At 32.9% G+C, this 13,894-nt stretch overlaps 1 protein-coding gene across 1 annotated transcript; it reads left to right on the forward strand.

The window, feature by feature from the left end:
• Positions 1 to 8,428: 8,428 nt before the first annotated feature.
• LOTGIDRAFT_88481 (hypothetical protein) lies at positions 8,429 to 8,752 on the forward strand (the record flags this gene model as incomplete). The annotated part of the gene is made up of 1 exon (XM_009049176.1): positions 8,429 to 8,752. A coding segment is annotated over one exon (324 nt), but the record flags the coding sequence as incomplete, so codon positions are not given.
• Between the last annotated feature and the right edge of the window lie 5,142 nt (positions 8,753 to 13,894).

Genomic DNA, 13,894 nt, shown 5'->3' on the forward strand with positions numbered 1-13,894 from the left:
ATCTCTTGGGGGCGCTCAATTGCACGTCCTGACTGGGCGTTCAATAAAACAACCTAGAACAGAGTTCAGAACGCGTCCCATGTGTGCCGAAAGAATAGCAGGTGCAGACAGAATTCAAAATGGCAGAGAAGGAAATAGATGGGAAATTTTGAATGTGACATATTCTGCTCCCGTACTGTTCAATTGAGGACAGAACCTGTTCAGAACTCACCAATTGAGCGCCACCTTGTTACCCTCTCTTTGAGATTCCATTGTCTGTTGTCAGGAACACAATATTTTGCTAGAGGAGTGAAATTTACATCACAGTTGCCTGTCTTATATTGATATTAATTATGATGATAAAAGGGATTGTAAAGAGGTTTTCTAAATTGTTTATGTGTATCACTATCAGGGACATTGATAGCATCAATTTTCACCATTCAAATTTTCAATCAGACATCTCTGGTTCTTGCGATTCTACAAAAAAATAAGTATTAGATGACGTCACTAATCGGAAAATATACTTTATCATATAAGTCCCTTTTGCGATTAGTGACATCATGAAATACTTAGTTTTAGTGGAAATGCAGGAACCACAGATGTCTGGTTGAAAAATGGAATGGTGTAAACTGATACTATCAGTGTTCCATGATACACATTATTAATTTAGAAAACCTCTTTACAATCCCTTTAAAAGTTACCAACTTTCTGACAACAGGTCTGGTCCTTTTTAGTGCAATTTTCCGGTCTTCCCTTTTCATACTTTATGCCTCTTCTTCAATTTTATAAATCCTTTTACAAACTTTAAATTTCTTTTTATTCCATATTTTCATTTATTAAAGATGGAATCCCTTATTTTCATTTATTAAACATTTTGAATGTTTGTTTTTGTTTGGTTCAGTTTTGTTTATAATGTATAGATTTATTCAACAGTTGTATAGTTTTACATTGAAATAACACACAAATAAAGTTCACCACCATTTCGTCTTAAAGGAATAGGTGCAGCATTTTGGGAGGTTGATTTTAGTCTTGAATATATATGTTAATAGTCTAGAAATTTACGGAAATCGGATAATTCATTTAACTATACTTCAAACTAAGAATTTTACTCACTTTTGCTGTATATTATGTCTTTTCTATATATCACAGAGTATCTTAAATTGACGAGTCGTCATTTTAACATTCAATCGCAGATAATTCTGGACATACATGGATTTGAAGACTCAAATTTCGATGATGAGCTGTGAACACTGTTACTGATAAGATAAGCTAAAAAATCCAGTTTCTGAGACTAAAGAATGATTGATCTAAAAAATATTCACATCTGTCCCTTTAATAAGTTATGTTTTTTTTTAAAAATTCAACAAAGCTTCAAATACATTTATAGCTATTTCTAAATCTTTTGATGTGATTTGACGGTTTTGTTGAAATATTATAGCCTTTTTAAAAATTTGCCTTTTTTAAGTTGAGGAAGACATTCAAAATGGTTCTGAATTATATTCGTGTGTGTTATTTCCATGTAAGAACAGTGCAGAGTTTTGTATGGATTTATTCAAAAGCTATACAGTTCAGTATAGAGCTGACCCAATTTATTTTGGCAAAATCTTAACATATTAACTGAAGAATTCTGAATTATTCGAGTAGATTTCAGATTTCAGATTTGCTGAGTTGGATTTTGGTGAAAGATAAAATACAACACATGCCCAGGAACCCTTTTTAGTTGGGTAATTTTTGTTTGTTAGTGTATAATACGAATAGTTTTGTTTTGTAATTTTTATCCATAATAGCTTAATGTCATATCCTAGAAAATACAATATGAGTTTTTTATAAATCTATAATCTAGAATAGATTAATAATCTAGAATAAATCTAAAATCTAGAATAAATCTAAAATCTAGAATAAATCTAAAATATCTAGAATAAATCTAAAATGTCTAGAATAGATCTAAAATCTAGAATAAATCTAAAATATCTAGAATAAATCTAAAATCTAGAATATATAACTATATCTATATACTATAGCCGACCGCCATAGATTTTGTGCTTAAAGGGATTGTAAAGAGGTTTTCTAAAAAAAATTATGTGTATCGGAGACACTGATAGCATCAGTATACACCATTCCAATTTACAATCAGACGTCTTTTGTTCCTGCAATTCCACTAAAACTAAGTGTTTGATGATGTCACTAATCACAAAATACGCTTTATCGCATAAGACCCTCATTAAACCTGATAAGTGACCTCATTAAACATTAAGTTTTAGTAGAATTGCAGGAACCACAGACGTCTGAAAATTGAATGGTGTATATTGATGCTATAAGTGTTCCCGATACACATAAAAAAAATAGAAAGCCTTTTTACAATCCCTCTAAACTATGGGCATTTTGATTGTAAAGTATGCTTTCTGTTTAGTCAATTTTTACTAGTACTATGTATACATAGCTTAAAGCAACAGTCTTATATGATCTCAATTTGAATTGATTTCTAGTCAATTAAACAGAATAAACCTATGGACATTTTTTTTAAAGAATAGACATGTACTTCCAGTAAATTATACAATGCCTTTTTATGTTAAATTCCATTGTATACCAATATCTCATATGTATAGTTCTTACATGGAAATAACACACAGGAATATTTAAACAAAGCCTTCAAATCACATTTAAAAGTTTAGAAATGGCTTTAAATGATATTTGAAGGCTTTGTTGAACATTGTAGCTATTTTAAAAATTCGACTTATTCTAGGAAGAGATTCAAAATGGTTGTGAAGTACGTTCATGTTTGTTATTTCCATGTAACTGTAAGAAAGATACGTAGTTTCGTATGCCCAACAGCTCTGTTTTTCCTAAGAATTAATTAGTGATATAGTTTAAACCAGGCTTACTCCCATAGAACAACATGGAATTTTTTACTGGTTTATGTACATTATAGCGGCTCATTTAAGGCATTATTTGGACACTAAGTCATAATATTGAGGACGGGTTTCTCGAATTATCGACGGCTCTAAAAAAAGGAAGAACATAGGTCCTAAATGAACCACCATATAAATAAATAGTTAACTTAATTAGTGCTGTAAAAACCGGGCTTACTCCCATAGAACAAAATGAAATTTACTAGTGTATGTACATTATAGTTCATTATAGTGGCTCATTTAGGACATGTGTTGAAAGCTTTAAGCCATACCTCCGAAATATTAAGGACAGGTTTCATTGGCTCTAAGCAAAGAAGAACATTAGTCCTAAATGAACCACCATATAAACAAAATGAAATTTACTAGTGTACACGTTTGTACATTATAGGGGCTCATTTAGGACATGTGTTGAAACCTTTAAGTCATACCATTGACATATTATAGATGGGTTTCTCAAATTATCATAAGTGAGAAGAATATAAGTCCTAAATGAAACACCATATAAATAGTCAACTTAACAATGCATATTTTTTTAATATTATATTGTGTGATATAGAAGCCAATAAAGGTACATTTATAGTATAATTCTTTAGTTAACTCTTTCATTGATGGTCTTCAATCTCTTAAAGGGATTGTAAACAGGTTTTCTAAAAAAAAATTACGTGTATCGGGAACACTAATAGCATCAATTTGTACCATTCCAATCTCCAATCAGACGTCTGTGGTTCCTGTAATTCCACTAAAACTAAGTGTTTGATGATTTCACGAATTGCTATATCACACAAGGTCCTTTCCGATTAGTGATGTCACCAAACACTTAGTTTGAGTGGAATTGTAGGAACCACACACGTCTGATAGATAATTGGAATGGTGAATATTGATGCTATCAGTGTCCCTGATACACATAAAAAAAAAATTAAAAACCCCTTCACAATCCCTTTGAGGTAGACGTGTTTTAATTATTTGACCCAAAATCTGTATAAGTTTGTGTAGTCTGCTTTGTCTATGACGTGTTTGGAACTGCATATAGACCAAAATGATCTTCAAAAAAGAAGAATAATTGTTAAGAGTTTGAAAAGAATTTGTTGACTACTCAACGGCCTACCTTGACAGTTACACCGGCGCTCTGCAACAGATTCAGCTTCACGGAAACTGCCGAGGATTGCCGAATGGTTGACTACCCTGTCGATGTTACTTTGGTGGATAGATTTTATAAAGGATATAATGAATTGTAGGGTGTGAAATAATAGCATCATTCATCATCCCAGAGGGTTATACGTGCAGATAGATTGGAAAAAGTTGAAAATTTTTGTTTTCTGATTCACGCTGATTGATCACTTGTTGATTTTGTGAATTTTGAGGCGCAACCATTACCCAACTGGTAGACAGGATCCTCGAGAATCCCGCTTATACTCGTGAAATCGTTGCCAAGAGGTGCGACCATGATCCAATTGGTAGACAGGATACCCGAGAATCCCGCTTAAACTCGTGAAATCGTTGCCAAGAGGTGCTACCATGATCTAACTGGTAGACAGGATCCCCGAGAATCCAGCTTATACTCGTGAAATCGTTGCCAAGAGGTGCGACCATAATCCAACTGGTAGACGGGAACTTCGAGAACCCAACTTTCTACTCATGTAAAAGCGTTGTCAAGAGGTGCGGCCGGGAACCCAACTTATACTCGTAAAATCTTTGCAAACGGTTTTGGTCAAGGACTAACTACATGAAGCAGACAGATCCCCGAGAAATACCCGTAAAAGCATTGCCTGGAGTCGAACAAAGATCCAACAAGTAGAAATCATCCTTGAGAACCTTAGTTGTTACTTTCTCGGTTGTGTTTCAGTTCTTAGGCTGACCTGGCTTTGAGCACATAAACATTCTTTCATTTCGTTACCCGTGAGCATCCTTTAACAGCTATGCGTCCTCTAGTGGCTCATCTAATGAATCATACATCCACTGCAACCCTAGTGAGATCACACTACGCAAAGGAAGACATTCCCACTCACTAGCAACTGCACCCAACTCACTACCGACTTCACTCAACACACTACCGACTGTACCCTCCTCACTACCGACTGTACTCTCCTCACTGCCGACTGCACCCAACTCACTACCAACTGTTCCCAACTCACTACCAACTGTTCCCAACTCACTACCAACTGCATCCAACTCACCTGACCATTGCAATATCCAAGTTCATAATTTTAAAATATTTAAAACAGAAGACAACGACCGTGGAATCAGAAACCAGAGGTTGCCTTCAGGGTAGATCTAATAAAAGAAATAAGCATGACTCCATTCAAAAAGTATTTCATCATGACGTTAAAAAATTTGTCAAAATTTATTTTTATAGAAAATCTTTCCTTTGTTTATTTTTATCTTAGCAATTAATCCTTTGTGTTTTTAAAGGAGATATAACTCGTTTCTGAAATCGAAAAAATATTTCTCTATATTATAATTTACTTAAATTACCTAATTTGTTTTGTACCAGGTTATATATTTTTCCTGTGCCAGTGATTCAGGGAGTCGGCCAGGTGTCGGCTCTCATCCCTATAACCCAATTTAGGATTATTAGATCTACGTCGAAAATAAGAAGAGAGATGGTATGATTATTTAGACCTAGCTACTTTCGATATTGTTGCTATTTTCTACGGTATGAAAAACTCAATGACCGAGTTTTACGGCCATGTCAACCGACCAGACCAGATCTAATGATTTCTCAACTACCAATTCATCAGTACCAAACCATCAAATTGTTCCTACTAACAACTTACTACCTACAACAAACAACATCCAAGACTGCGATATCAGCTTTTCCTGAAAGCGGGAGTTAACGGTGTCATCAACAGTATTTCTAACCGATTCTTTCAAGCTGCGCTGTTGTCAGGCCCGCAGCTACAGGAGGCAAGGGGGCGTAATGCTCCTCGAAAAATTTTTTTGCCCCCTTTGAAAAAAACCTGACAACCGAACAATACCATTACTGCAACTAAACACAATACACGCCTCCGAATATTACTTGCCGAAGAATCAAGCCTGGCTAGGGTCCTGGATGTTGTAGTCAGCCACATGACTCAAACTGACTCATTCCTAAACATCATGTATACTTTGGCTTTTTTATTTTCGTATAGACAACGACTAGGTATACCCTTTTAATTTAGCCCAAGGCTTAATATGCAATCCCAAAAACTAATCAATATTCTCCATAACGTCAATGATAAAACATCAATCACTGATCACAAACCAAAAATAATTTGGGAAGAGTTCATCTGGGTTGTGAATAATTACCGTGTGAATCGCGCCCTTTCTTTCATTCAGAACTTTCGGTGCAGACGACAGGTTGGTTATTATTTTATAATCTTTATATTTATGTTATAGATTAAGTTTATTATGCTTATAGTTATATTTATGTTTTAGGCTGAGTTTATTATGTGTATATTTATGTTATATTTTAGGTTGAGTTTATAATATTTATATTTATGTTATATTTTAGGTTGAGTTTATAATATTTATATTTATGTTATATTTTAGGCTGAGTTTATTATATTTATATTTATGTTATATTTTAGGTTTAATATTAATAATTATGTTATATTTTAGGTTGAGTTTATAATATTTATATTTATGTTATATTTTAGGCTGAGTTTATTATATTTATATTTATGTTATATTTTAGGTTTAATATTAATAATTATGTTATATTTTAGGTTGAGTTTATAATATTTATATTTATGTTATATTTTAGGTTGAGTTTATTGTGTATATATTTATGATGTATATTTATGTTATATTTAGGCTGAGTGTATAATCTTTATATTTATGTTATATTTTAGGTTGAGTTTATTATGTGTGTATTTCTGTTGAGTTTATTATGTTTATATATATGTTATATTTTTAGATTTTTAGATCCATAATCATTTACTTTCAGAATGACACCGTATATAGTAATATTGTTGTTTTTAGTCCCATACTCGGATTCGTACACGCAATGTAAGTATTCTGTATATCCTTGGACGTAAAATTCTATAATCCTGAATTTTGTTCATCAGTGGACTTACCTAGTGTCAAACTATACAACAGAATCTCTCTATAATCTAATAAATCTATAAAACTAAGTAATAATCCATTAAACTAAGTAATTTTGAAACATGCTTAGAAGAGTGTTTCAATAATTATTTAGTTTAATAGATATATCATCTTATATAGAGATTCTATTCTTTAGTCATGATACCTGGTAAGTCTAACTGATGAATATATACACTTATTGACCATGTTAGAGACTTTAAATTTTATGAGGTAGTATTCCTTTAAAATGTGATTGAAAACACAAAATTAATGTCAAGAAGGCGAAAAATGTCAATCGGTTTTCCGAAAGAATAAAGATTCCAGGTTGATTCCGATGAATTTGGTGCAATTACAGCTTCTGTAGACATGGCTTTCGACATGGGAGCAGCACGACCGGGAAATTTCTAGCTAGTTTTTATGAAATCATCTGTGCTGTGATTGTACAAAAAAGCACACTCCTATAAATTTATTTTTTTTCATTTTTTAGTTATGACCAATTCTCTTGATTTAAACCTCCAAACCGACAAGAGTCTACCAACCAGAGGTGATGGTAGGTAAACAATTTTTCTTAAAGGAAAAGGCTCACCTTTTTGGGGGGGAGGGGGTGGATTTGGGTTATGTAAGTAGTCTTCTGAAATACTAGAAATTTAGCATAATTCCTTGAAAAATATCTCAAACTAAGAATTTGATATCTATAGATGTCTTTTCTATATATGACATAGTCTCAAGAGAAGACGAGTTGTCTTTTTAACTTTCAAACGCAGATAATTCTGAACAGTCATAGTTTTGAAGGCTCTTATTTAGACAGTGAGCTGTGAACACTATTACTGATTAGCTTAGCTAATAAATTCCCGTTTCTGAGACTAAGGTACGATTGCTCAAATGGATGGCAAATCTGTCGAATTAATCTCTGTATCAATTTGTACTAGCTAGTAACATTTTGTGATTGTCTTTATTGTAACAGACATGGCGTTACACTTCCAGTTCAGAAAAAAATTGTTAAATTTTGGGAAACGGGTGCAGAATTCATAAGATTAATCCTCATATATTCAAAATATGATCAGGAATAACCCGCCCCGTGGCCAGACTTGATTGTTCGTAGGGGGAAGTAATATATCCAGAGGGAGAAGTAATATATTCGGAGGGGGTAGTAATATATCCGGAGGGAGAAGTAATACATCTGGAGGGGCATTGGTGTTTATTAAGTTGCAGGTATGGAATCGATCGGTTGTCAGAATGCAATTTTGACTCAATCCCCTTTGCTGGATTCGAATTCTGTTTTCTTTTCTTAATTAATAAGGTTTACCACAATGTTTCTTATTCTAGGATCACGTACTGACCAATCATCGATGTACACGACAGATTCCCGACCAAATTCTCTCGTCAATCAGCAACCAAACCAACCAATTCCCAACCAGGATCTTGACTTGTCCTATATTCTTCGCAATGTAATACAAAAGACACCAATCACCAACAATAACGTAAACCCTGGATCAGAGACACCGAGTACCTATAATAATGTAAACCCTGGATCAGAGACACCAATCACCGACAATAATGTAAACCCTGGATCAGAGACACCAATCACCGACAATAATGTAAACCCTGGATCAGAGACACCAATCACCGACAATAATGTAAACCCTGGATCAGAGACACCAATCACTGACAATAATGTAAACCCTGGATCAGAGACACCGAGTACCTATAATAATGTAAACCCTGGATCAGAGACACCGAGTACCTATAATAATGTAAACCCTGGATCAGAGACACCAATCACCGACAATAATGTAAACCCTGGATCAGAGACACCAAGTTCCTATAATAATGTAAACCCTGGATCAGAGACACCAAGCACCAACCAGGATCTTGACTTGTCCTATATTCTTCGCAATGTAATACAAAAGACACCAATCACCAACAATAACGTGAACCCTGGATCAGAGACACCGAATACCTATAATAATGTAAACCCTGGATCAGAGACACCCAATACTTACAATAATGTAAACCCTGGATCAAAGACACCCAGTACCTATAATAATGCAAACCCTGGATCAGAGACACCCAGTACCTATGATAATGTAAACCCTGGATCAGAGACACCCAGTACCTATAATAATGTAAACCCTGGATCAGAGACACCCAGTACTTATAATAATGTAAACCCTGGATCAGAGACACCCAATACTTATAATAATGTAAACCCTGGATCAGAAACCAAAAACTACCAAACACCATTAGAGCCAAATACTCCAAACGAGAAGATTCTTAATCTTATTGATGTTCTACATTCCCTGAACATTACACCACAGTCTATAGATCTCCTTTTGGACAAACACCCCGAAGATCCATCAATTTCCAAAGGCTATGGGACACCTATGAACAGTGAACCAAATCCAATACACTATGCAGATACTCAAACACAAACTGGAAATGCTCTTCCATTAAATCTTGGTAGTCAAAACAAGGGTAAAACTATTCATTATGGAACCTCGCCAGATAGAAACAGTCCATCCAACCAGGTTTTAAATGTTGGAGGTTACAGCGGATACAACAAAGAACAACCTAGCGTTCCTCGTGTTGCTGTTCCACCTAGAGGTAAGCTAAGATTTTTTCTTTTTGTGTACAATTATATTGGAACCTATGTAGTTGAAGAAATATAATTTTGTGAAAAAAAACTTCACCTTTTTACATAGAAAATTTTGCGATTGAGCTCAAATACTATGTAACAGACAGATCCGCCATTTTCGTGGGTTGATTTCGATCTTGAATAATTGTAAATAGTCTTCAGAAATATTAAAAATTTACGAAAAAAATCGCATAATTCCTTCAAAAATATCTCAAACTAGGAATTTTACTTTCAATTTTTATACGTCTATGTATATGTCAGTCATATTTACTTTGCAAACGCGGATAATTCTGGACATGTATTTGAAGGCTCAAATGTTAACGGTGAGCTGTGAACACTATTACTGATTAGTTTAGCTAAAAAAAATCCCGTTTGTGAGACTAAGGTTCTATTGGTCAAACAGATGGCGAAACTGTCCCTCTAACTTCCTTCAACTGTTCAACTTGTCTTCATCGTTCCAGATGTTTGTTTTTTATTCTCAATCTAGATTGTATGTTACGACCCTGGTCCGGAAAACTGAACAGCTACTATCATGTACTGGACCAGTATCTAGAAATACCTTGTGCTCCAGGAACCGTATTCTCACAGTCTCAATGTGTTTGTATCCACGGTCCGCTCGGGATGGTTCTTAATATCAATCAACCAATCTACCACAGTAATGTTCCAGTCGAAAAAGGTAACTATACTTTTATGCTGTTTCCCAATATATTGGGGCTTGTTCAATTTATGGAGACTTTTGAGAGATGTCGGTATTCAAAATGACTCTGTCAGCTTTGCTTGTCACTGGATGTAATCATTTATTCTATCTTAAACGGATTGTAAAAAGGTTTTTTTAAATTTTTGATGTGTATCGGGGGCACTGATAGCATCAATTTGCTATCAGTGTCCCCGATATACTTACAATTACACAATTTAGAAAACCTCTTTACAAGTTCTTTACTTGTGGAGGATATTGCCATTACCATTTTTATTCGATTCCAGCGGCCTGCTATCTGAAGACTGTGATTGGCAGACCATCAGAGTACCTTAATACTAAAATTAATCAAGTGATGTCATGTTCTCCTGGAACTGTTTTCTCTCAGGATATCTGTACCTGTACCCACCGTGTTGGAGGAGATGACCTCTATGAATTGTCGCAAGGTACAAAATGGTTGAATTATATATGTTGGTATTTCTGTATAGGTTTTAGAGGCACTTGATGGTGAGACGTCAGCACGACTCGTCAACGCTGGATTAATCAGGAATATTTATTGTATTAAAGGCATTCCAGCAAATCCTGTAATTCCACTTAAACTAAGTGTTCGGTGATGTCACTAATCGCAAAGGGACTGATTGAAAAAAAATATTCAACAAACGCTTAGTTTGAGTGGAATTGCAGGACGCCTGATTGAAAATTGGAATGGTGCAGATCTATGCTTTCAGTGCCCCGATAAACATTGAGTTATTTGAAAACTTCTGTACAATCCATTAAGGTATAGATTTTAATGTTCATTGGTCCGAATTGAATAACTCTTTCCCGTGTTTCTTTACAGAATGTGAAGCTAATTATGATCTAGATTTTGAAGGGACTTGGTTGCAGAACGATAATCAAGCTCTACCAGTGGGTGGGGGTTGGACAATAAAACTTCAGAATAAAACCGGCTTGTTTAAATCCAACTCGGCCATCAACTTCTGGTATTATCAAGGAAAACCTTTTGATAAAACATTCAGCATCCAAATGGAATTCAAGGATTTATCTTCCGACCACAAAAGACAGAGCTTGCTTACTAATTGTGGTACCAATTTGAATAAAGATCAACCTTCCCTTTTGATTGAGCTGAATAAAAATCAACAGGGTGAATGTCAACTTAGAATTATGGTTGTGACTAGTGTCAAGAAATCCGAGATGACCCTTCCAGTTAGGGTGAGTACTATTTCCCTCTCCGTCTCCGATTTCCCAACGTACAATCTGCAAGTTCATAAAGTTGTTGAACTATCATAGGGACTGGTTAAACCAAATTCACGGGCCCAATCTGTAAGCGGCCCCTACCCACAGAAAAATGACAGGAGAGCCTAATGTTATATTGTATTTTTCAGTCTGGTGAATATAACATGTTATCTCTGGAATATAACCGAGGTTATATCTCAGCGTTTATTGGCTATGAATCAGGACAAACAGCTTCTAACCAGATCAATAGTGGAGGTAGGAATATATCTCAAATATGTAAGATTTGATTGATCAAATGAAATATATAATCATTGCTATGTCAAATCAATTGAGATGAAACCACTGTCATTATGTTGGGATTTGATTTAACAATTGAGATATAATCATTATGATTTGATTGATCAATTGGAATATAATCATTGCTATTTCAAATCAATTGAGATACTATCATTTACTGTGATTATAGTGATCATTAAATATATAACCACTGTGACTATAGTTATCATTAAATATATAATCACTGTGATTATAGTGATCATTTAATATAGAATGGCTGTGATTATAGTAATCATTTAATATATAATCACTGATATCATTGTGATTAAAGTGGTCATTAAATATATAATCACTGTGATTATAGTGATCATTTAATATAGAATGGCTGTGATTTTAGTAATCATTTAATATATAATCACTGATATCAATGTGATTAAAGTGGTCATTAAATATCTAATCACTGTGATTATAGTGATCTTTTAATATATTATAACCGTGATTATAGTGATCATTTAATACATAATCACTGTGATTATAGTGATCATGTAATACATAATCACTGTGATTGTATTGCTCATTTGATATATAATCAATGTGATTGTATTGATCATGTAATACATAAATATTATAGAGAAATAATCACTATGCTTATAGTGATTTGATATAAAATCACTTTGATTATAGTTATCATTTAATATATAATCACTGTGATTAAAGTGATCATTTTATATATAATCACTTTGATTATTTGATATATAATCACTTTGATTATAGTGATCATTTGATATAGAATCACTATTATTAAAGTCATCATTTGATATATAATCAATGTGATCATTTGATATATAATCACTTTGGTTATTGTGATCATTTGATCTATAATCACTGTGATTATTTATATGTAATCACTGTGATTAAAGTGATCTTTTAATATATAAATACTGTGATTATAGTGATCATTTGGTATATGATCACTGTGATTATAGTGATCATTTGATATATAATCATTGTGATTGTAGTGATCATTTGATATATAATCACTGTGACTGTATGGATCATTTGATATATAATCAATGTGATTGTATTGATCATGTAATACATAAATCTTATAGAGATATAATCACTATGCTTATAGTGATTATTTGATATAAAATCACTTTTATTATAGTGATCATTTGATATATAACCACTGCGATAATATTGATCATTTGATATATAATCACTGTGACTGTATGGATCATTTGATGTATAATCACTTTATATTCATTATAGAGATATAATCACTGTGCTTATAGTGATTATTTGCTATAATATACTCACTGTGATTATAGTGATCATTTTATAAATAATCGCTTTGATTATTTGATCTATAATCACTGTGATTGTTTATATGTTATCACTGTGATTATAGTGATCATTATATATATAATCACTGTGATTAAAGTAATTATTTGATATAAATTCACTGTCATTAAAGTGATTATTTGATATAAAATCAATGTCATTATAGTGATTATTTGATATAAAATAACTTTTATTATAGTGATCATTTGATATATAACCACTGTGATAATATTGATCATTTGATATATAATCACTGTGACTGTATGGATCATTTGATGTATAATCACTTTATATTCATTATAGAGATATAATCACTGTGCTTATAGTGATTATTTGCTATAATATACTCACTGTGATTATAGTGATCATTTTATAAATAATCGCTTTGATTATTTGATCTATAATCACTTTGATTATTGTAATCATTTGATCTATAATCACTGTGATTATTTATATGTTATCACTGTGATTATAGTGATCATTATATATATAATCACTGTGATTATTTAATCACTTTGATTATAGTGATTATTTAATGAATTATCAGTGTGAATTATAGTGATAATTTAATATATAATCACTGTGATTAAAGTGATTATTTGATATAAATTCACTGTCATTAAAGTGATTATTTGATATAAAATCAATGTCATTATAGTGATTATTTGATATATAATCACTTTGACTATAGTGATCATTTGATATATAATCACTGTGATTATTTAATCATTATAATCACAGTGATTATTTCATATAGTATCA

Source organism: Lottia gigantea (genome assembly GCF_000327385.1).
Source record: "Lottia gigantea unplaced genomic scaffold LOTGIsca_130, whole genome shotgun sequence".
In the NCBI taxonomy this organism is placed as follows: domain Eukaryota; kingdom Metazoa; phylum Mollusca; class Gastropoda; family Lottiidae; genus Lottia; species Lottia gigantea.